Source organism: Helianthus annuus, chromosome 13, assembly GCF_002127325.2.
Source record: "Helianthus annuus cultivar XRQ/B chromosome 13, HanXRQr2.0-SUNRISE, whole genome shotgun sequence".
Classification (NCBI taxonomy): Eukaryota; Viridiplantae; Streptophyta; class Magnoliopsida; order Asterales; family Asteraceae; genus Helianthus; species Helianthus annuus.
In genome coordinates this window covers 76,823,541-76,848,735 of record NC_035445.2, presented here as the reverse complement: position 1 = coordinate 76,848,735, position 25,195 = coordinate 76,823,541, and the positions used below count along the sequence as shown (strand labels likewise).

Below are 25,195 nucleotides of genomic sequence, written 5' to 3'. Positions count from 1 at the left end.
GTAATACTTACTCACAAACTGTGAGAAAACAGTTAAAAAGAAGAATGACTCACATTCCAAATTAACGAGCAAATAGATAAGCCTACTGATTAGCCTTGATTACACCTAGTTTAACACAATGCACACACAGGCAGGTTAGTAACTAATACAGCAGTTACGTCAATTCACGAGATTAAACCCTCACAACGATTAATCAGTGCAATACTTGATAATTCAATCGGATTCACAACGAATAACAGAGCATAGTCCGAATTTGAACAGCACTCAAATATTCAAGTCGAAATCACGACGAATAATCAAAGTACAAGCTCAATTGAGCAGCACCCGGACTATCGTTGGATAGTTATAATCGATCGGACGTTGAATCGTTATAGCGATCGAGTTATTACCCTGATTGCGGCAGCGTTTCGTGATCGTGTGTGTGTGATTGTAGTGTAACAGTTCTTAATCGACGTACACAGAGAGTTTGTGTGTCGTTTTAACACCACATTTCAAGTGCCAAGGTCGGCTATTTATAGCCAGAATTTCGACTCGCTTACGGACCGTATGCCTAACCCCTTACGGTCCGTAAGGGAACCTGGTCTGCTTACGGTCCGTAAGGACCAACCTTTACGGTCCGTAAAGGGTGCAGCCTACTTCCTAGCCTAGCTGAGTTCGGTTGTAGCCTTGGTGAATCAAAAATTTCAACCAATCAGCATCTAGCAACGATTTTAATTAGATAATTATCAATTAGGGTTTGCCCCCCTCGAGTTTTAGGGGCCCTGATCCTGATTCCGATTGTTCCGGAAATTTCAGGGTTTATGCCAAATTACTTGGGTGTCTTAATTAGGGTTTTCTTATTGGATAATTATTATCCTAATTACGGATTTTAGTGACAGTTGTTACATGTATTATTACACATGTGTACTACAAATTTTTTTTTTTGAAAAAAAGTTTTTTTATATATAAAAACCAGCGATTTTTATAAAAAAAAATGAAATTTTATTTTGTGTGTGTTTTTTAGGCTTTTTTTAGTTAGTTTTCAAGTTTTCACAATAAAAGTGGTTTTCATTTGAACCATCCCCTATATATATATATATATATATATATATATATATATATATATTACACAAGGTTATCACCCGCGAACTTCGCGGGTCGGAAATTTAATATACATTATCACAAAGTGTACAAATCTATATAAATAATCAGACTGCAATTCAAAATTAAAAACAAACATCACCTCGTCACTACTTTCTAACTCAAATTGGGATTTGTAAGGACTGAAATGATACACGTAGAAAATAATCTCAGCACTACCAGTCTATCACTATCTTTTTCATCAGCAATGTTGCAAGCTAATCACCAACTGTTAACGTTTTCTGGTCCATACCAAAATTGATTTTCCATCATGTAATCGTCATTCTAAAATTCAAAATAAATAAAAAAATCACCTTCATGTAATATGTCAACAATAAGAAGATAAGATCTACAACATCAGTAGTTATCAAAAATATACCTTCAGCTCATCTTGCTTTATCACAACATCCTCCATTTTAAATCAAAGGAAAGAAATTAAATCTGTACACAAAATAAAAACAATTTGGAAATGAAAAAAATAAAATTACTAACGTATTACAGCACAAGCTACCATGAAGGGTGTAAGAAGATTCTGCATCATATTCATGCCATTACAACTGCTTTTGATAACCGAATTTAGTTAACAAAAATAAGCAAGCAACGTGAGGATATACATGTAGCTAATATCTAACATACATCACCTTTTGATACAGTTCCTCTTTAAAATCTCCACCATTTGTTGTTGAATCAAATGGTACCCCGCTTAGAACTCATAAAGAGAAGATAAGTATCCCAGCCTCAAATATCAAGAGAACCTGCAACAAATGGATGATCAAGAAGCTTTGGCCAAGCCAGCTGCTATGAGAATCCTATAGTCATTTCTTGAAGGCTCACGTCTAACAACCATTATGCTATCAACACTGATGGATTCCTTACACGCACCTTCAGTTACACATCAACGCCAGCATTCGCTTCCCACTTTTCCGGAATGCGCCGAAATAAAACAAAAGGTATGTATGTAAAAAGTAATTGCAATAGCAAGACAATTCTCTGTAATACCTGGATATTTGAAGGGAGAAACGATAGCTCAGATTTTCCAAGATAAAGAGATAAGCTTGAGGCAGATAGTCCCTTTCAAAAGCAAAGAGAACAGTTAGAAAAGATGCACATCAATCAACAAATAAGAAAACCATCATTCATTTACCGATTGATACCGTTTCTTCATTATCATAGATTACTATAATCATTAGGACTACGAAAGGGAAAAGTAGAAGAGCGATTGCGACGAATGAAATCATTAATCCCAATATCACCAAAAAGCGATTATCATATTTAACTTACACTCACAATTTTCTTTCACAAGTAGCATCAAATCGTTAGTCAACAGTTGACAATTAAGGAAGAACTATCGAATTATGGTTTCGAGACCTCTTTAGACGACACTGAAAGAAAACCCACAATTCCTCATCATCAAATTTGAAACCAAATAACATAATCACTCGAAATCGAACGGACAACCATTGTGACCGATTGCATATAGGACAAAAGGTCTTTCGATTATTTTGCTGCAAGCAGAAAATTTCCTTAAGAATTAGAAACAACAATTAATAATCCAAATAAACAAAATAAACAAAAAGAATGACTTCTCGTTGATATTGAAGGTACCTGATGCGATAGAATGAAAAACAAAGAGGCGAATTTCGATTTCAGTCTAACCGGTTTGTTCATCTTCATCATTTTCGCTATCACTGTCTTCTGGATTATCTACCATCGAATAATATTACGTCACAATAATCAGTAGAAACAAAAAAAAATAATATTAGTCAAGCAAATAGTAAAAATAAAACAATTATTCACGGGTGTATATACCTGATTTTTTTACCTAAAGAGCATGGCTTAGAGAAGAACCACAATGTTTGCTTCCATAGCAATATGTTGGATCCACACAACTGACATCCATAGCGATCTGCTGCATCCTTGATGTGTGTCTAACCTATAAATCCCAAGTTTATTGTTTCCACTGTTAGGAAAGATTCAATAACATATAAATGCACAACTTAAATATATGACAAAAGTTTCTTCTAAGAAAAGAGTTCCCAAACAAACCCATATACAAAATGACAAATCTGACTCTTGTAGTCTTATAGTAAATATAAACAGACCACCGCTAAGCCAACTAACATGCAATCACCGACAACCAAGAGAAAATTGAGTTAAAATTAGGTTAACGTTATACCTTCTTTAATTTTTTCGATTGTTCTTCTGATTTTGGCAATCTCTACTGGAAGATCAAAAACCGCTTCATGAACCTGATAAAACAAATAAATTTCATAAAATATTGCTACAGTAAAAAAATCATTACATAGCTCACATGGATGAATAGTGAATAAACACCCTTTCATCTAAAATAACATGTACGTTTCTCAGTTCATCAACAGCGATTGCTAAACATCTGCTAAGAGTCCCATAATGGTTCTGCTTAAAACATTAATCCTCTTGATAGAGCAGGATCCCTACTCAACTGTAATTGTGGTCCATCCCTACAATACAATCATGAGGAAAGAAAATCAACATATAGATAAAAAAATTACAAATATTAATAAGTGCGTGCAAAATTGTTAAGATATACTACCTGCTCGTGTGTGATAAGAACACATTAATGGAAAACAATAAGAGACTTTACACGTGAAACACAAAATATCATCAAGAGAGTAACCCAAACCTCTTCTTCTATGAACATTGGGCTCAGATCAAGACTTGGTCATCATCACAACCCTAAAACAGCCGATTCCAAAGACCGTTACAACCTGTTGCTGCAATATTTGTATTCAAACTACTTATGCTACCTTTATTTTTTCCATCATGGCCACATTTTGGGTAGAAAACTGTTGGTTGGTAATATAATATAAATAATCTTTTCATGTAAAACACCCCTACTCAACCATTTTGCCAAACATACACTATCACTCCCTTTTCTACAGAAAAGAAAATGCTAAAATAGATTGGCTACTTGCTTATCGTCGTTACTATAAATAAAAAAATTATATCGATAAGAAGTTCTAGCAATTGCCATTAGCTCTTTTAGCAGCTCCGCAAAAGAAAACGTAGAAGCTATTTTCAAAAGCAAATAGCACACCCTATGACACTTCCAGCTCCATGACACTATCATAATTTAGCAACTCACATGCACCTTTTCAAATTAATTTACTCCCAGTTTCTATGCCAAATGAACATTCAGTAGACGACATCAGTAAAACAAAATTTACCTGAAGATTGGTCCATGGCTTGTAATATATTACAATATTTTTGGGCAAATATTTAAGGACTCAAATGTTTTTTTTTTTTTTTTTGCTGTTAAACAACGTTCACAAAAAAAAGATTAGAATAAAACATATATAGGGAAAGCTACACTGAAGATTATAAGCTACACCCTGGACATCATGTGATTCCCTTGTGCAAATATATGATCAGTTATCAGTAATGTTTATAACTCAAAGTACCGATGTAGGATGAGAATTAGGGATTTACTAATGAGATAAAAAATAATGGACAGATCATCAAAGAAGTAAAAAAAGAGGCCTCGTTATTTAAACCTTATTTAAAGTGCAGAGAGAAACAAATTATAATGATATTTCTACCTTAACTTCTGGCGTTTTCACTGTTTTAGTTATAAACCGAACACCATGTGTCAAGCAAAAGATGCTCACAATTTCTCATGACGAAAAAAGTTCAGGAAGAGCATCATTCCAACAAATTGCTAACATGTAATAGGAGGGTGGTTTCCTTGTTCATGGAAGGGTGAGGGGACATCCTTGTCAAAAAGATTGCTGGTAAAAATAACAAATTTGATAAATTAGTATAAAATTTGAAGTAAAAAAATTATTATGCTTCAAAGAAAAAGATAACAACATATAGATTTCGAATCAGTATAAAGCGTATTCCTTTATTTATCAACTCATCGCTTAAACCAGACAAATATGGTTTTGATATATGTTGTAAATTCAACGTATGAAGATGGAAAAAAATATATTCATGCATCAAACATCAAATGAAAATAAGTACAAATCTATATTCATGCATCAAACATCATATATAAACCAAATAAATCCTCCTTATTTTGATGCAAATTTAAGTAAATAATCATTTACCTTAAAATATCGGTACTTCTTTCCTCAAGATCCATATATGATGTTCACAACATTATTTCCATCAGACTCTTATGCGTTATAAAAACAAATAATTATTAGCAACAATTATACAACCAACAGTTATTATAAGCCAATTTCCATGTGTTGTGTGCTATCTAAATTGAACCCTAAAATTGAATAATGTGCAAGAACCCTAAAATTGAAGCATTAATCCCAGAGATTAAACATCAATTGAAAAGAATTACTCAAAAGATGATGAAAACTCCAATCAATTACCCCAAAAAATAGAAAAAAACCTGATTATCAACCTAACAATTGATTTTATATAAAAAAAATCACCCAAATGAAACATCCACAACTGTTGTAAACGACCACCCACTACCACTTGGAGAACAAACGAAACCACTCATCGAACTGGATTAACGGATTATTGATGAGAGAATCGAGATGATTGAGGATTGAAGAAGATACAATAGATTAAACATTACAATAAACAATAATAAAAGATTTCATACCTGGTTATTGAGTCGGTGAAGAGAAGAGATTGCTTCTCCAATTGAGCGATGAAGGAGAGGTGGCTAGGGTTTATCATTGCGTGAAGGAGAAGACTAAAGCGGCGGTGAAAAGGTGTAGATTTAGGGTTTTTAAGCATTTAAATACCCGGATCATATGGATTGTATGGATCCCGTGTCTTTCCACGTTGTTTCGGATCCCGCGTCCCAAATAGAGAATGGAAGATTGAGATTGCTTCCCACCTAAATCTTACACCATAATATGCCACATCAGCAAATTGTTTCATCATCACATGCCACATGGCCCAAATCCTTTTCATTTATTAATACTAGTTTTTTTACTCACCGCGCCTTGCGGCGGCGCCATACACAACATGATAATGTATAGACTACAATCGACCAGACTCATTTCCGAACTAAATTTACGTCGAAACATACGCTAACTCAAATTTATACCGTTGAATCGAGACGTATTACATTTGACCCAATTCGTTTCCAAACAAAATTTACGTCAAACCGTAGTCCAACTTAAAACGTACATAAAAAGAACACATTTATAATTGACCCTGGCTCGTTTTCAAACAAAAATACGTTAACGTGTAAACGAACTCGAATTTATGTCAAAGGTTTGAGGGTTAAAGAAAAGTTAGAAAGTATAAGGGTCTTTTTGTCAAGTTAGAAAGTAGAGGGTTATTTTTGTCAAGTTAGAAAGTTATTTTTGTCAATTTAAAAGGTACCGTTTCTTCATGTGATGTGATATTTTCTTTCTTTCTTGCTCCCTCTCTCTGCTTGCTGCTGCGTTCCTCCGCCGGGCTCACCGGCTCCGTCCCTCCGGCGTCTGCAGTCCGCGCCTGTCATCTCGAGTAAACCAATAGGTTCTCTTTATTCTTATCCTTAAATCGTAATTTAGCTTTTATGTTCTGAAGCATTTTGTTCCGTAATTTAGCTCATATGGGATTTACCATTTTCATACCATTCTTCCTCTAGACTCTCTTCCTCATTAATCAATTTTCTCCCTCAGTGGCTTTTTGTATTCTGCTTTCAAACTTTAAGTACCAACAAAGTGCCCACCAGGTGTTTGTTGGATTGTCTGAGAGAAAACTGTAAAAAAAGTGATCTTGGTTATAACCCACTTAAAGACAACCCAAAGTGCTAAACACGGCTGATTGATCGACTGTAAAAACCATTTGGCGGGGTGTCTAGGAGGGTGAGCAACTATAGGTTGCTTTCCTCTCTTCGTTTCTTGGGCGGGTTGATACCTGGCCTCCTCCTCACCTCGAGACGGGGGACTTGTTATCTCTTCTCGGTTTTGATTGTTTCTAATGGGGTCTTCCAAGGGTAGGAGCATGGCATCCAGTGCCTCTGAAGGGGATGTTGGCTCCACCTCGTCCAATGGAGTGTGGCTATGCCCCTTTAGGAACTTCCACAAGTGTAAAGACGGCAAGCCCGGGTCTTCTGGGTATAACAGATTGATCGCGCATTTTCAGCAATTTCATTTTAAAAATGATCGTAAAGAATCCCTTCAGGATGCACTTTCCAAGGATTTAGACTTGTTTTCGAATGTTGGGGAAACCCTGCGGGTTTTTGGATATTGGTTGTGTGGGATGTGCATGAAGACACACGCACTTAGTAGGGGGTGTCATCATCCTGATGGTGTTTTCACGTTCTCTAGGAAATCCGGGTCTGATGAGGATTTTATCGTGGGGATCCCAAGGCCCCAAGATCCTGGGGTGGTATTTGAGCTTAGGACCCCGCAGGGAGTGATGGGAGATGTCTCTCTCCTTGAACGTGTTTTCTCCCTTCCAGATCGAACTGTTAAGAGCATCCCCCCAAGCTGTCGTTTGGCATTTACACAAGCTTTGACAGGTGCCATCCATAAAGTAGTGGCCTCCCCTGGGACTGTTGAAAGTTGGGTTAAACTCTTACTCTTACCACGTTGTACCCTTAAGGTGGTTAAGCCGTCTTCCAGGCAAGAGTGAAGTCAGGTAATCGAAAGTCCTTGCAAAGTGATAGTATTTTGCGGGCCTTAGCTATGTGGAAAGAGGGCTCTGGGTTTGAGATTTTGGTCAATTCCCTACTCGCCGATAGTGGAGAAGGGGTCGTGCGTGAGGTTGAGGCACACTGGGAGATAGCTGAGGAGGTTAGCCCAAACATCAAGCAATGTCTCAGGAAAGTGAGTGATGGTCACTTCACTGCTGCAGTTAAGGTGCTGTGTTCCAGTGGGGTTGCTCCTCGGGGGGAATCTACCATGCAAGTCCTTATCGACAAACATCCCTTCGCGCCGCCACCGAACCCCCCTTCAACCCCTATTTCCCAACCTGCGTTATCCGTGGATAAGGACTGCGTCCACAGGTGTGTGAAATCTTTCCCGAAAGGGACATCTTGTGGGCGAGATGGCCTCCGGGCCCAACACCTCTTGGACGCTCTTAGCGGGGAGGGGTCGGCGACTACCTCGGGACTGCTTACTGCCATCACTGAATTGGTGAACCTTTAGCTAGGGGGTTATGTCATAGGGTGCTTGCGGATTTTGTTGCTTCGGCCCCTCTAACCCCTTTGTTGAAACCTGATAATGGAATTCGCCCCATTGCTGTGGGGGCAATTTGGAGATGATTGGTCTCCAAAGTAGCAATGCAGAAAGTTGGGAAAGAAGTTGTTAAGTACTTGGGGGACTACCAATTTGGGGTAGGGGTCCCCATTGGGGCGGAGGCGGTGCTGCACAGCGCTAACAGGTTCCTTAATTCTTTTCATTCAGATGGCTCGCTAGCCATGCTTACGGTTGATTTCTCTAACGCTTTCAACTTAGTTAACCGTTCGGTTTTGCTTCACGAGGTCCATCGCCATTGCCCCTCTATATTCCCGTGGGTTAAATTTCTGTATGCCCAGCCTGCTAGGCTATACGTGGGGAATGACCACATCGGAGCATTCACGGGGGTCCAGCAAGGGGATCCATTAGGACCTTTGCTTTTTGCCCTAGCCTTACACCCCTTAGTGCTACGGGTGTAGGAAAACTGCAAACTCCCCTTCCATGCTTGGTACTTGGATGATGGGACGATTATCGGGGATGCTGTTTAGGTTGCTAAAGCTCTTGACATCATTCGTTCGGAGGGTCCAGCCTTGGGGCTACGACTTAATATTAGAAAAACTGAGTTATTTTGGCCGACATGCAACGGGGTGAAGGTACGGCCAGGGCGTTTCCCCAGTGAGATTGGGAGGCCGGAGAGAGGTGTCAAACTGCTATGAGGGGCAGTCAGCCGTGATGCCAGTTTCATTAGTGGTCTAGCGGCTAAAAGGGCAACGCGAGCTGTTGATATTATGGGACACCTTCCTTTGTTGCGGGATCCTCAAAGCGAACTCCTCTTGCTTAGATCTTGTATGGGGGTTGCAAAGTTGCTATATGGTTTGCGAACTTACCTACCCCCCTTTGTGGATGATGCTATTTCATGTTTTGATAAAGGTCTTCGAGAAGCAATAGAAGACATTGTCGTATGTGGGGGGGGCTTTTTTTGGTGAAGTCCAGTGGCGGATCGCGACCTTGCCGATGCGGCTTGGTGGGTTAGGCCTTCTTTCGGCCCAGGATGTGGCTGCCTATGCCTTTGTGGCTTCCAGGTCCCAATCTTGGGAGTTGCAGGACCACATCTTACGTAACAGTGGGGTTGCTAACACTGACCCGGATTATGCCAGCGCCTTGGAACGCTTGCATGAATCTCTCCCGGACTTTGATCTCGGCGGTTTCTCTAACAAGGACACCGCCCCCAAAACGCCACAGAAAACTTTGGCGAATGACCTTTATTGTCGAATCGCACAAAGTTTGGGAGAAGATTTCCATTTATCCCCTCGCCAGAAAGCCGTCATTGAATGCCTACAGAGGCCTCACGCCCAGGATTTCTTAACTGTTATTCCTATCGGAGGTCTGGGTCAACGTATGTCAGCGGTGGAGTATCGGTCAATCCTTAAGTACCGTCTGATGATCCCCATGTTCTCGAATGATCAAACCTGCCCAGTCTGCCGTAAAGCATGTCTGGATAAATACGGGGAGCATGTGTTACACTGTAGAGAGTTGTCGGGCTTTAAGTATCGCCATGACTTTGTTCGAGATGCATTAATGGATATTCTCAGACGAGAAGGGATCTCGGCAAAGAAAGAGGCACCAGTTAATTTTCTTACGGACCCAGCGGAAGGGAGGTACACCCTACGCCCGACTGATGTGCTAGTTTTTGGTTAGGAGGGCGGGATACATGCTTGTGCCGATCTCACAGGTGTATCCCCTTTAGTCGGGTTCCGGGAAAATAGGTTTGTGGCGGGGCAAGCGGTACTGAAAGCAGAGTCAAAGAAGATGGAAAAGCACGCGAAAGCTTGTGAGGATAATCAGCATGTCTTTGTCCCTCTGGCGTTTGACACGTTCGGCTCCTTGGCGCCGGAGGCGGTTCGATTCTTGGCTAGAGTTCAGCGTGTAGTCCACGGTAACTTTTCGACCCCTCAGGGGCGAGGCTTTGTTTTTAGTAGGTTAGGGTTTTCTATTCAGAAGGGGTGGCGGCACAGTTTGTTGCCCGTCTACCTGCTATCCTTATGTAATTTGCCCCATGATTAATTTAAAATATTCTAAGTTGGAATTTTTTTAATATGAGAAAACAAGATGGATTTTTAACCAAAAAAAAAAAGAAAAAACAAACGTTGGCCAGCTTTGTCATTTTGCAATTTGTGAACAAAAGTAATATAACACAGTCTATGGTCGGCCTCACCCACCATGCATTTTAAGGTTATATACAATATATAGATTACACATTTGCACGATTGTTATGAAGGTGGTTGAGCCCTGAAGGAAGGATTACATTCCATTGATTAAATTTATTTAGGATACAAAATAAATATTGGTTTTCTTGATAAGAAGAAATTAAAAAAAGAGTAAATTACAAGTTTTGTCCTTTATGTTTACACCAAATTGCAGGCGTTGTCCTTTTTTTCTAAAAGTTTACAGGCAGTGTCCTTAACCTTCCAAAATCTTGCACGTTATGTCCTTTAGGCCAAACCCAGTTAGATTTTTTGATTAAATCTGGTCATGTGCCTTGCACATGAAGGCATATTTGTCTATTTACATTTCCAGGGACTATTTTGTAAATAACTTTTATTCAGGGACTATTTTCTACAAAACTTAAAAATAAAACAATTTATAAACTCTCTCTCTATGTATCTGGAATTCACAACAATCATCATCAAATTCAACCGTCAGAACATAAAATTCGTAAAATGATAACATACAATTCAAACAAAAACTTGAAAACAATTCAATTCAATTCAAATCATCCAGCACCACATGTAATAGCAGAATATCCGGAGATTAATAAATGGAAATTAGGAGGAAGAAGAGAAGGATTAATAATAAGTTTGACTGATCGAATGATGCGAGGGGAAAAAGAAGAACCTGAAAAGAGTCGTTAATGGCGATTGTTCAGATCATCTCGATTCATTATTCAGATCATCTCGATTCAACTCGATTCAACTCTTAACAAATAAACCCAATTAATCACCTTCCACAACCACCGCCGTCCCTAACCCACCACCCAGCACCGCCCCACAACCAACACCATCGGATTTTCTGTACTCCATTTCTCTGTACCACCATCAAAACCTTTGTACCACCATTGAATTGTCCGGTAACGTGATAGGAGCAATTTCCGTAAACCTCTGTACCACCATCGAATCGTCCAGCAACATCCTAACCGTAATTTCCAGAACAATTACACGAGCAATTTCCGTTACAGTTTTGAGAGGTCTCCGGAGAAGACGGAGGAGCAGAGCGGCGGAATTGGATCGGAGAGTGGTGGATCGTCCGCCATTGTTGTTGCTAGGGTTAGGGTTTAGGTTAAGCAGGTCTCCTGAGGTGAAAGAGACAAAGAGACGGAGACAAACATATTAAATTTCTTTTATTTTTCAATTTATTACCAACTAGTCCCTAAACATAAGTTATTTTACATAATAGTCCTTGAATAGATGAAATGACAACAATGCCCTCATGTGCAAAACACATGACCAGATTTAACCAAAAAATCTAACTGGGTTTGGCCTAAAGGACATAACGTGCAAGATTTTAAAAAGTTAAGGACACCGCCTGTAAACTTTTGAAAAAAAGAACAGCGCCTGCAATTTGGTGTAAATATAAAAGACAAAACTTGTAATTTACTCTTAAAAAAATTTTTTCAATTAGTGGTTTTCTTGATAAGAAGAAATTAAAAAATAAAAAAAAAACTTGTTACAATTAATTTTCTTTTTAGTCCAATTGAATTTCAACGACTTACCTACTAAAATTGATCTTGTCCATACTCTCTGTCTAGAGTTTTTTTATTTAATAATTCAATTAAAATAAAATATATATAAAAACTTTTCATTTTTTGTTGATGTATTTTTTTTCTTCTGCCATAAAAACAATGTTTTTGGTTTCAAACATTCTCAATAGTGACTACAATATATCGATGACATACAACTTTTTAAAAAATTCACCAAACAAACCCCAAAATTAAATATACAAGCAAAACATAACTTATTAATTTTCATGGTAAGTTAGAAGATGGTAAGTTAGAAGTTATTTGAAATCATAATCACACAATTATTTTTATCTTTTTATAGTTTATATATCCTTTGGGATTACTGTCTTTTGTTTAAATCAAGCAATATTACCTTTTTAAATAAAGCCAAGTTTGGCCATATGCAAAAGGAAAAATAATGCTTTCTTAGCTAAGATTGTAAGATACAACAAGATTCGTCTGGAGTGTTAGCACGTATCTAATATCAAATTGATTATGTCTTATAATTGTTTGGTATGTATAACAATATTATATTAACACAATACAGATTTATTATGATACTGTGTATTATGTAACACATATATATGAGATAAAATAATCTTAATTGTAAGACTGTCTCCGTCTTAGAAGTTAGGGCTAAGGGTGACAAGTCACGTTCGTCTTTTTCTACGATGGAACAAAAGCATATTCGTGAAAATTTGGTGATTTAAGTCTTCCCATGTGGTTGTCAAATCTGTTTCTTCTTGAAGGATTTTATTTCATTAAGATATAATTGGAATTTCAACTTTATAATTTTAAAAGCTCAACCCAAACTCTAAATTCAGTGTAAGCCCGGTTAAGATAACATAGTCTGGTCGAAGTGGGACAACTAGGCTCTCCAATTTTAGAGAGTACGGTAGCCTAATACAAGAAAGTCGTCGTTCTAAAAAAAAAAAGCATAAACGGGCATTTACAGACAATATTTCATAATCGGATTGGTTAACAAACCGACCATTATATTAGTCTACCGATCAAACTTGTTTAAAAGCCGAATGACGTCGCAAAAGTTTAGGTAGGGATTAAAACGAGCCGAGCCCGAGCTCGAGCTCGATTAACCTTTAAGAGCTCGAGTTCGAGCTCGGCTCGTTGGTAGTTTCTCAAGCTCGGGCTTGGATTGTTTATTATCTATTAATTAGTATATTAAATAAAAATAATATAAATAATAGACTCTTTTAGGCTCGTGGGCTCAATAAGTTAAGCTCGTGCTTAGGCTTGATTACAAAACAAAGCTCGCTAAGGCTCGACGAGGTAAATGTTATTAAAACACACTGCTTAATTTGCTTGGCATGATGTTTTAAGTTTTAAACGTATGATACTTTTGGTGTTACTTTTGGTGTTTTTTTATAGAATATCATTCCAAAATAGTCCAAAACAGTATGTCTAAGTTCAAAACATAATGTATACATGTAAATTCATATGTCTTATGAGCCTTCTTACTATTTTCATTGTTTGCAGAGAAACCTTTATCTATATGTATATAACCCACTTGAAACAAGATACATAACTATTTAAATATTTGATGTGTAGTTGTAATGTTAACAACATGTGAAACATGAAATAAAGGTATGAGTTAATTACTATTTTTAGCCCTGTGGTTTATCAAAAATTACTATTTCAGTCTATTAGTTTAAAAATTGTGATTTCAGTCCTCGTGATTTTACTTTCGTAACCATTTCAGTCCACCTCGTAACCATTTCAGTCCATGTACTTACAGAATAAATGGATTGAAATGGTTACGAAAGTGAAACCACGGGGACTGAAATGGTTACGGAAGTGAAATCACAGGGACTGAAATCGCAATTTTTAAACTAATGGACTGAAATAATGATTTTTGACAAACCACAGAGACGATAACAGTAATTAACTCTAAAGGTAATATGAAATCTAAAGTAGTAAATAAATCACCAAATAAGATTTTGAAAAAGAAAAAAAAAATGAAATTCAATCAAACCATTTGTCTGTATCACTAATCGATCAGTTAAATCCATTACTTGTGGTCTAGTGGTAAGAAAGTTTGAGTTCTCCAATGGAGACTCAAGTTCAATCTCCACTTGTGTCACTTTGGTGGATTAGGTAATGATGAATAGAGCCTAGCCTCCTTAAAGAGGTGTCAGGCTCTATCCTGAGCCCACCCGGGTTTTCGTCTTGTTGTGTGTTACGCCAGAGAGTGTTCAACTCTTGTGGTGATACAACGTCTGTCAAGTGACAGCCGGCTGTATGGTTTATCAGGGGAACGCCCAAGCCAAACCCTGAAGCCAGCATGGGCACGGTTAAGATAACATAGTTTGACCGGAAGTGGGGCAATTGGACTCTCCAATTTCAAGAAGAATGCGGTAACCTAACACAAAAAAAGTTGTTCTAAAAAAAACTAATCGACCAGTTTAAATGACAATTATTCAAATTAACTCAAACGAACCGGTCCATTCTAAGAAGGTATACTAAATAAATTCATGGTATTAAATACACAACAAACCAATTACATTGCGATAATTTTCCTTATTGTAATCATACCAAACGTCCACTAAGTTTGTTGAATTGTCATCGACTTATCGTACATACACTACTTGACCCAGTAGCAGTGGGGCCCACCACCGACATCCACCGTGTCACAGCCACGTAATACATTCTCATCTCCTAAACAAGCATCTTTTTTTATTCCAAAATTCCATATGGCATTTTCCCCCTTTAATAGCTGTAAACCTTATTTTCCAGACACAAAATTACCAAATCCACACCTTCATAACATTCCAACTTGTACATTTCCTATCAATACTTGTACAATTATCTGGCAATTAAACATTTCCGTTATGAAAAGGTCTTGTTTTGGAAACGCGTAACAGAGAAACTTTCTTCCACACCTTTGCTTGCTTTTAAATGGCGAAAGGTGAAGATAGCGGGAACACAACCACCGCGTGAAGCTTTACTTTCTCTCTCTAGAAGGTGAGTTTTCTCTCTCTAAACTTGCTTACATTTTGTGTATCTATCGATATCTTTCGCTTGATTCGTACGCTTTTTGTTTTCGTTGTTGTTAAATAGCTAGATCTGCAGTTCGTTTTCTCTGCATCAGGTTCACATTTCAATTCAGGTTTGTGATTCGTACACTCGCTTATTGACATATTGTTTATGAAGTTCGAATTCAGTAGTTTTGATGATGTTGTTTACTTGTTCATTTACTCCACGCAGATTATTGCTTCGTATTACATATTTACACGCTTTGATTCGTTTTTAGGGTTTTGATGTGAAATGATTGCGGTTCTGAAGTTCGAATATAGTAGATTTGATGCTGTTGTTCAATTAGTGAAGATACATTGCTTCGTGTTACATATTTACACGCTTTGAATCGATATTAGGGTTTTGATGTGAAATGTTTGTGTTTCTAAAGTTTATTTGTGTGTGTGAAGGGGATTTTACGTGTAGTGCTCTCGATTAGACAATGTGTTGCAGAAGATACATGCTCTGAGTATCACTAAGTATTAAACTGTTGATGCCTGTTTTTGTTAATATTCTTTATTGAGAGTAATGGTTCGTTTGTTAAGAAATATATGTGTTCACGAAGTGTTCATGAACACTTACCGAATGAGATTTTATGTTTGTGTTAGTTTGTTAAGGAAATGAAATTGTTTGTGTTCGTTTGTGTGTGTTTGTTAATTTTAGGCAACGAACGTTAACGAGCACAAACTAATGTTCATGAACACAAATGGAAACAAACGAACACAAACAAGCGTTCATGAACATAATATATAATACACTGACACTTGTTAAATATTTTATTTGTCGGAATTTTGAAGTATTTAAATAAAATATAAAAACTAAAAAGACCAATGAACTTTCGAACACGATGCCGAATGTTCATGTACACAAATGAACGAGCGCGGCCTCTGTTCATGTTCGTTCATTTAACGAAACGAACGAAATTTTCTTGTTTGTGTTCGTTTGTTTAATAAACGAACAAACACAAACGAACTTCCCGCCGAACGGTTCACGAACTGTTCGCCGAACGTTTGGTTCGTTTGCAGCCCTAATGGTGTCATGTTTTAGTATTTTTCTGGTATGTTGGTTGTGACGAGATATGGATTGTTTTTCGGCACTTTCACTGGTTTGCAGGAGAAATTAAAAAAAAAATATTAAAATGGTGAAAAATGCGGTTCCATATCTATGATTCTGGTTATTTAATTCATGAATGTCGGTTGTCTCTATCACAATGCTAAGGAATTTCATAGATCTTAATATCATACAGTTTTGGAAATATTGATGTGACACAATTTATGCATATGCTGTAACATGTAGCGTCTGTGCAACTTGATCCCCAAATTCAGTTTATTGCACCAAACAAACACTTTTTGGCTTTGTATATATTGTCATAACATATGCTATGCTACCGACCTACCGTGTAGATTGTATATCTGTTTACATTCTTATTATACACAACATTATTGTACATTTGTACTGATGACAAGTTCTTGTAGTAATGTTCTCTTTTCACTGTCAAGTAATTATTTTGTTACTCTGACCTTCAATATAATAGAGCAACATTTTAATTCTTTTGTAAAATTCAACTGACAGCAACATGCTGAAATTAGTTTTTACAGCAAGTAAGCTTTTTAAAAACAATAGAATTGTTTCATCCTGAATATATGGTTACATGTGCAGATTGCAACAATGACACCACCAATTGAGACTCCAAACAAATCTTCTGTCTCTCACCATCATACACATCCTCCTCTTAATGAAAGAATCCTTTCATCCATGAGGAGGCGGTCGGCTGCTTCCCATCCTTGGCATGATCTTGAGATAGGTATTTCATATGTTTATCTAGTTAGTTCCTTTTAATTCATAAAATAATTATTCCTTGTGTAATGATATAGTAACTTTTATAATTCTCCAATGCAGGACCAGACGCACCAAAAATATTCAACTGTGTAAGGATGTTTGATCTGTATAGTTTAAAGTCTAATTAATTGAAATCACTAGAGGTGGCAAAATGGGTAGTAAGGGTAACATGTCAAAATACGGAAGTAATTTTTTTGTGCCTTTAAATTGATCCCGGTCGATTTGAATTAAGCCGAAAACCTTTTGTCCGAAGTTTTTAACCAAACATTTAATAAATAATTGGTGTGGCAATAAGTGATAACAAAAGTTATATTATCTCTATATAATCTGTTATATTGAATAAAATAATTACCTATTAATTAAAATTCGCTTTGGGTAATTTTTGACCCTTTTGAACCATTAGGCCTACTAGGCCAACTTTTCTCTTTCAGCTATTTTTTCTTACTCTTATCAGTTTGATCCGTTAGAGATAACTGGGAATGACCGATCTTACTCTTATCAGTTTGATCCGTTAGAGATAACTGGAAATGACCCATTAATACGTGTATGGGTTGAAACTTGAAATGCCACCTTTAGAAACACCATCCTTGCATATGGGACTATGTGTATGTATACAAAGGGATTGTGTGTGTGTGTGTATATAAAGGATTTTATCATCAATCATGTCCTTTTTTCAATTTTGCAGGTGATTGAAATTAGCAAGGGGAGCAAGGTAAAGTATGAGCTTGACAAGAAAACAGGACTTATCAAGGTAAATATTATAATAATTACCGGTGTAATGAGTTAGATTCTATTGGTTCAAGTAGTATTCTTATTCTTATATGTAACAATGTAAATATTTATTAGCATTACTGATATGTGCTTTTTTATCAGGTTGATCGTGTCCTGTATTCATCTGTCGTGTACCCTCACAACTATGGCTTTGTACCCCGTACTCTTTGTGAGGACAACGACCCACTTGATGTCTTGGTTATCATGCAGGCATGCCAAATTTATCTTAATAATTCATTTCTCATTAGTGTATGGTTTGGAGTTCATGAAATTCTTATATCAAATGGGAAATATTTTAACAATATTGTGGTGTTTTGAAAATACTTGCAGGAACCAATCCTGCCAGGCTGTTTTCTTCGTGCAAAAGCGATTGGTGTCATGCCCATGATCGATCAGGTATCATATTATATTTCACAAAAAATATATTATTATTATTGCTACTATTATTATATTAAATTAATGACATTGGCTGATAACATCAGGGAGAGAAAGATGATAAGATAATTGCAGTATGTGCTGATGATCCGGAGTATAGACACTACAATGACATCAAGGAGCTCCCACCACATCGTTTGGCAGAGATCCGCCGCTTCTTTGAAGACTGTAATATTTCAAAACTCAATTATTTAATTTTGACATGAAGTTTTGTTTTTTCGTAATGATGTGGCAATTCTGACCCATTTAATCAATTTCATTGTTAATGGATTTAATGTTGTTTATCTTGACATTTAATTAGACAAGAAGAACGAGAATAAGGAGGTTGCTGTCAATGATTTCTTGCCGTCTGCTGAGGCGATTGAGGTGGTCAAACATTCCATGTAAGTAAAAGTGTTTCATTTCATTCATCTATATAACTTTTTTTTTATATCATCCACACCAATCACTATGATATTTTAACGACATAGATGGTAGATCTTCTCATGATGTATCTATCTTTGTGTGTGTGTGTGTGTATATATATACAGAGAGAAAGGACAGATGTTCAATACAAGATTATTTTTGGTAGAGAACTATAAGAACCCCATAGATAGTGGATACTTATTGTTTTGAAAGTGATACATAAGACGGTTTTTAACTGCATGATGCATTTTGTTCTCTTTCCCACTACATGTTATGTTTATTATCTTATATGCACAACATACATATATGTGACATTGACCATAATCCGTCTGTGTTTGTTATATATGCTCTCACGTTTGTGACATTGAGCTTGTTTTGTAACTTGAAGGGATCTGTATGCGGACTACATCGTGGAGAGCTTGAGGAGATAGGGAAAGATGTTTACTCCATATATAATTGATGCCGCCTATATTTTCTGCAGTTTAATTTTCTCATTGCTATATATGATGACGACGACAGGGACTTTAAAAAGGTACTCATGAAACATGTGTTCATGGTACCGAAGAAATGGTTTTATTGTTACATATATTCTATTTTTTCATTTTTTTTTCACTTGATGTATTGGTTGGCAATATGTAAGGAAAGAAACTTTGCGCTTTTAAACTGTTTTTTTATAGTATTTTTCAGTTAATTTGATTTTATATATTGATTTTTTTATGAAAACAGTTAATTTTAAGATTTTGCCCAAAGTGTTGTTGGAAATTGGGTTGTTCAAAGCTCCCTTGATATGAGGTTAAGCTAAATTGGGTCAAGCAATATTCTGAGACCTGAGTCCAGTTTGGCTCACTCAAATATTGTAAAGAAAAAAACATATTAATCAAGTGAAGTGGATCAACCATCCTTGGTGAGCTCGTATAGAAAAACCCCAACTAAATCTTTTTTTTTCCTCTCTATTATGAGTTTATGACTAAGACTTCATATTTCGTCCGACCCTAATTTCAAGCGGCTCATTCATGCTTTCTGCCTTTTTTTCTTCTTTTCGTTCTTGTTCTCCAACCAGTCGAAATCAGCTAAAGGTTTTCTGCAAGTTTGTTTGGCGTCTCGAAACCTTGTTGAAGCTCAACGAATAGAAGTGTAAATGAGTTCGGCTTGTATTGAGCTTTGTATCCAAAACTCAAGTTCGGCTGGTCAGAAATTTTCAAGCTTGGCTGGCTTTTTATTTAGGGATTTTTTGATTATTATGTATGTATAACTTTTTAGACATGTATATAATTATAGTTTTTACGTAACGTAATATATATTATTTAGTTTTGTTTTATTATCCTAATTCTATACAATTATTATCACTATGTCAAACTATATACATACGCACTCGTTTAGCCTCAAGAGTCTTGTCGAGCTTGGTTTATGCTTGAGCTTCAAGTGAGCCGTCTCGAGTAACTTACAAGCAAATCAATGTTCTAGGTTTTTATTATATGATTTCAGCTGTAAATATAAATATTAAAATTAAGAAAATCAAATAGATGTCTTGATTTTCTATATTTTCAACAACTACAATCTTTAATGTCGGCGGGAATAGTGCCGGCCTTTTATTGGATCACATGAGCGGCAATTTCAATAGTGTCAGGCAGCTGCCTGGCACTCCCCCATTGGTCCAACAAATTTACGTTTTTATCCCGCTTTAAAACTACGATTTTGCCATCAGTTTAAAATTATGTTGTTACCCCCAGTTAAAAACAAATTTACGCTTTTACTCCCAGCTAAAAATTTCAATTTTGCCCTGGGTTCAAAATTACGTCTTTGCCCCGTTTAAATTTACAGTTTTGTCATTATTTTTCCCCATTATAATTAGGATTTTGCCATCAGTTCTGTTAGGGCATGAATTTTATGCTAAGGATCATCTATCCTAAGACTGGGCATGGATCACGGATCCTTAATGGATGATGCAGAGAGTCTGAGGATCCAGAGTCTGAGGATCACGAGTCTGAGGATCCTTAACAGAACTTATGTTTTGTTACAATTGTCACGTTTTTAATGTGTAAATGCAGATAATGGACGTAGTGGACTACTTCTTTGCTGGAATCTCGTGAAATATGCTTTTAGGCACGTGCATATTGAAGAAATAACCGTTAGTGGTGGTCATGGGTGACTTCCACCTTTTTCGGGAAGTTAGTTAGTTGTTTATTTCTTATCTTTTTAAGGGGAAAACAGCTCATTAAAGGTACAACTCGTGCACACCACAGAAAAAAACACACAAAACACGAATTCTCTGCAAACACTTAGCAAAAACACACACTTTCACTAGCAATTCAATGTATTGAGCTTGTTTTCTTCCAAAGTTGTACAAGGATCACTATTGTTTTTGCAATACACTTGGTGATCGGTAGTTTCCATCACCCGAGGTTTTTTATGCCGGAGATCTTCTAAAGATCAAGGGCTTTTTCCTCGTATAAATCTCGGTGTTCATCGTTGATGTCATATACTTGTTGTTCATACAATTAACCAAGCATCATACCTCACAAAATCAGATTTGGTTGCATTATCCTTGTGTGATTTTTGACCAAAACAGTTTGGCGCCCACCGTGGGGCAATTGGTGCTTCAATTCTGAGAAATTTTGTTCATTTCATTCATTTCAGTTCATTACCTTCAACCACATGGCTTCTCAGGGAAAACTACTCCAAGTTCTATGTCGGCGGTCACTTTTTCACAGGGCATTCCACCTTTGCATCATCTCCCCCTTGCATTCCAGAAGAATGCTGAGAATTCTCCGAAGAAGACAACCCCCGTTTTCACAAAACCAACTGTTGTTTCTTCCTCTACACTTACTAACAGTGATTTTTATGCTTTGATTGTGCAGATGAAGGATCACATGCAGCAGCAGGTCAAAACCAATGGCAGGATCCTTCGCGAAATTGATAAAATTAGCAGAGGATCACTACCCTTTGATGTCGAGGTCGCTGAATTTCGACACTCCGGTCATAACTTCCCAGCACTTTGCAGCTCCAGATGTCCAATACCAGGGTGCATCAACAGGAATGCGTTTTGGATCATCGGTAATGTCTCAGGCTCGAGGATCCTCTTTCCAGCCTTCAGGATCCTCATTTCAGCATCAGGGATTCTTCACCAGTTTAGGAGGATGCATGGGGACGCAGCCAATTCAGGGATCCTCCTCCCAGGCTGGTGCTTACAACAAAAATGTCAGGATAAGGAAGTTTCAAGTTGGAGATATGGTATTGAGGAAAGCATTCCAGAATACCACCAATCCTGCTGATGGAAAGTTGGCACCAAAATGGGAAGGCCCTTATTTGATTGAAGCTGAAGCAGGAAAGGGGGCATATAGATTGCTGACCATGGAAGGTGATTTGTTACCAAGAGCTTGGAATGTTGTCCATTTGAAGAAATATTTCATGTGAGACAGGATCCTCCTGGCACGTATGATCCTTACATTAGGGGTATCCTTGAAGGATCCTTAAAGCATCAATGATCCTTACTTTGGTAATGTCCTAATCTTGAATTATTTCATTTACTTATTTTCTCATACAAGGATAAGGATCATGTGTCCTTTATCCTTCTCTCACAAGATTTTGAGTTTTGAAAGTTCAGGTATTCTTAGCATAATGTTGATTATCTACAGAAGCAATTCAGATCCTTGGGTTTAACCCCAGTTATTTGGGCTTGACCCCAGTTTCGCCTGTAGCGCATGATGATCCTGGTATAGTTCAAGGCATTGGGACCAGTACTCGCTTTAGGAGCTGATAATTCCATTGTACTGGCTATATCTAGGATCCTACGTATAATGGTAGACGTACCATACATCCGTTCCTAAGGTTTCTAACGTTTTCACGTTAGCTAAGGTTTTGGCATTATCATGTCACTAAGTTTGGATAGTCGCCAGTTAGGGCCATACTCCAGTTTACATACGATCCTTGGGCTTGTCCCCAGTTATCCTTGGGCTTGTCCCCAGTTATTCTTGGGCTTGTCCCCAGTTATCCTTGGGCTTGTCCCCAGTTGCTAACTCTTATCCTATATTGGCTTAGGCCCAAGTTATGATCTATTTCAGGTCCTTGAAGTTTAACAACTAAGGATCCTTGATCCTTATCTTTCCCTAAGGTTTATCTTATAGTTATCCTAATTATGATTAGGATCCTAACTTGGATCCTCAGGTATGATCCTTAACTATTTTTATCTTATTCATTGTTTATTTGAATAACCCTTATACTATGACAACCGAACTTATGATCCTTAAAACATATACTACTTTTGGGATTTTTCAACTATAGGATATTTGATCATGGATCATATCCTAAATGTTTTCAATCTGACTTATTCAAAGTTGCTTATTTAATAAGTGTACTGTTTTGGTCAAAAATCACACAAGGATAATGCAACCAAACTCTTTGTAAACGGGGAATGATGCTTGGTATGATGAACAAAGACAAGGATCACTATAATGAAAATTGCACAAGTGACACAAGGATTTATACGAGGAAAAAGCCCTTGATCAATGAATGATCTCCGGCATAAAAAACCTCGGGTGATGGAAACTACCGATCACCAAACTTCAATATAACAAACAATGTTTACAACTTCGGATGGTAACGAGCTAGGTACAAGGATCACTATAGTATCGTATGCTAAAGCGTGTGAGAAATGTGTTGTGTCTTCCGCATGTTCAAGAGTGCCATTTATACAAGTGTGTGTGGTTCTATTTTAGGCAAATCACCTAACTACTAGCTCGTTACCCCTTTAGAAATAGAAGTAAATTTAGCCTAATTAATTGCCCTTGAATTGTGCTGAGTTTCCATATTCTCCATAACGTCCATCTTTGATTATGCATGTGCAAAATTAGCGTGACAGATTCCTTGTTTACGTTGCTAAGACCAAGTCCAACTCGTAATTCCTGCAAAACAACATTAAATCCAAAGAGAACAATCGTTAGTATGAGGATCCTTAGGATGATCCATGATCCTGATCCTGGAGCTCCTCTGAGGATCACTATCTGCCAAAGAAACAAGGATCACTTGTTAGGATACCAAGTAAGGATCATAGGTCATAAAAATCCAGCCCTAACAATTGCCCCCAAAATATAAGGAGTATTTATGTAATATAAACGAGTTATATTTTGCTGAATCTTATCTATAACTAACTCAACGGATATATAGCCATTAAGAACGAACTATCCGTTGCGATCTGACGTCATGGAGATGACAGCCCTGCACAAATCATCATTATAAATAGAAATAGGGATAGGATCGTTTGCATTTAAATTCAAGAACTCTTCCCTTTATAACCGCGATCCGAGGATTGAACAGGTATTCCCCTTCTCCTTCTCTCTTGCTTACTCTGTTTTTCTTTCTTTTTCCATTGTCTTGCAAAAGATGTTGCTCCGGAACTCTCCCTGTAAGGATCCTAAGAAGAGCAGCCCCTTGAAGGGTCAAGGGATCATCAAGGATTCCCCCACCGAGAGGTGTTGCTTCACCGACCCTCAAATCGATAAAATCCGTCGTTGTTTCCCGGCGGAAACCCTTTTCAAGTCTTTTAGTCCTACCGCTTTGAGTGATTTCATCTCTGAGACTTGGGTAGCTTTCCCGGTCACTCCTTTTATGATAGGATACTCGTATCCTTTTCCTCAGTTCACTGAGTCTTTTTTCTCCCTTACCGGCATCTGCTATATCCAGGCTATGCTGATGATCTGGAGGGTTTTATATACCCTTGAAAGGATCATCAAACAAGAAGGGATTGATCTGGGTATGGCGGAGTTGGGTGAGATGTATGATCTTACAACTTTTGGACCCCACCGATATTTGTTCAAGCGAAAAGCTGGAGAGGATCACCCTGTTTTCAAAGTTACCAAAAATGACCTGAACTGGAAGCGGCGGTTCTTTTTTGTAAGGAGAGATACCATCCCTAATGGGAAGGATTTGTCCAAGGAGTGGGCTACCCATGGTAGGATCCTAGAGGGATCACCACAGAACTTATTCCTCAGGATAAGGATCACTGATATTCTCTTGTTTATTGTGCAGCTATATCCGTTTCACATCTGAAGTTGACACCTGCTGCAAAAGAGAGACTCTTGGCCTTTAAGAAGCTTGATCCGGAGATAAGAACTTTCCAGGTTGCCACCCAGGATTCTCAAGAAGTATCCTCTGCCTCTGTCACAATGTCAAGTAAGTATCCTCATTTAAAAAGTAATTCTATGTAGGATTTTCAAGTTTAATTAGAATACTTATCTTATTTTGGTTGTGTAGGTGCTGGAAAATCTTCTAAGTCTGCTTCAAAGTTTGGCATCGATGATCTTACAAATGTCAAATCCTCAAGGAAGAAGACTCCTGCTGCTAGCCCAACTGCTTCAGCCCCTAAAGCACCTATCAGGGGTAAAGGAAAGAAGAGAAAGGCCTCTGAGGATTTACAAGGTCTGCCCCTGCTCCGCCAACAGTTTCTGGATTACTTCAACGAGGTAAGGATCACTGCCCCTGTTGGTGTATCCTGACAGTTTTGAGGATCACTTGTTTCTGATGTTATGCCTTGTCTTCCTTGCAGAAATTTGCTGAGATAGAGACGTATGTTGGCCACGTCGAGGATCAAGACCGCCAGATTGCTGACCTCCAACAAGTGGGTGTGCTGAAGGATCTTAAGATAGCTGATCTTGAGAAGGAGCTCCGGGCCACCAAGGATGATGCTGCCAGGATGCTGATT

The 25,195-nt window shown here is 37.6% G+C and overlaps 1 protein-coding gene and 1 long non-coding RNA gene across 3 annotated transcripts; one reads left to right on the top strand and one right to left on the bottom strand.

The window, feature by feature from the left end:
• Positions 1-1,233: 1,233 nt before the first annotated feature.
• Positions 1,234-2,572, bottom strand: LOC110910329. 2 transcript variants are annotated; one of them, XR_004877223.1, is made up of 4 exons: positions 1,761-2,572; positions 1,631-1,676; positions 1,499-1,560; positions 1,234-1,404 (listed from the first exon to the last, which is right to left on the bottom strand). It is a non-coding gene; the product is annotated as an uncharacterized LOC110910329 (long non-coding RNA). The 2 variants fall into 2 exon arrangements; XR_004877222.1 differs by lacking the exon at positions 1,631-1,676.
• A 12,293-nt stretch (positions 2,573-14,865) lies between these two features.
• On the top strand, positions 14,866-19,199 carry LOC110912447 (soluble inorganic pyrophosphatase 4). The gene is made up of 10 exons (XM_022157156.2): positions 14,866-14,997; positions 15,094-15,142; positions 16,708-16,852; positions 16,948-16,976; positions 17,573-17,638; positions 17,761-17,868; positions 17,989-18,054; positions 18,141-18,261; positions 18,395-18,476; positions 18,887-19,199. The coding sequence occupies exons 3-10, from the start codon at positions 16,717-16,719 to the stop codon at positions 18,927-18,929; spliced, it is 651 nt and encodes a 216-aa protein (XP_022012848.1). The 5' UTR covers positions 14,866-14,997; positions 15,094-15,142; positions 16,708-16,716; the 3' UTR covers positions 18,930-19,199.
• Positions 19,200-25,195: the final 5,996 nt, after the last annotated feature.

What these genes read in the sequence shown, in the direction of transcription:
- LOC110912447 (XM_022157156.2), top strand. Translation starts at nt 16,717, where the DNA reads ATGACACCACCAATTGAGACTCCAAACAAATCTTCTGTCTCTCACCAT. An exon ending in CACCAAAAATATTCAACTGT is followed by an intron (nt 16,977 to 17,572) that starts GTAAGGATGTTT and finishes TCAATTTTGCAG; the next exon opens with GTGATTGAAATTAGCAAGGG. An exon ending in ATGTCTTGGTTATCATGCAG is followed by an intron (nt 17,869 to 17,988) that starts GCATGCCAAATT and finishes AAATACTTGCAG; the next exon opens with GAACCAATCCTGCCAGGCTG.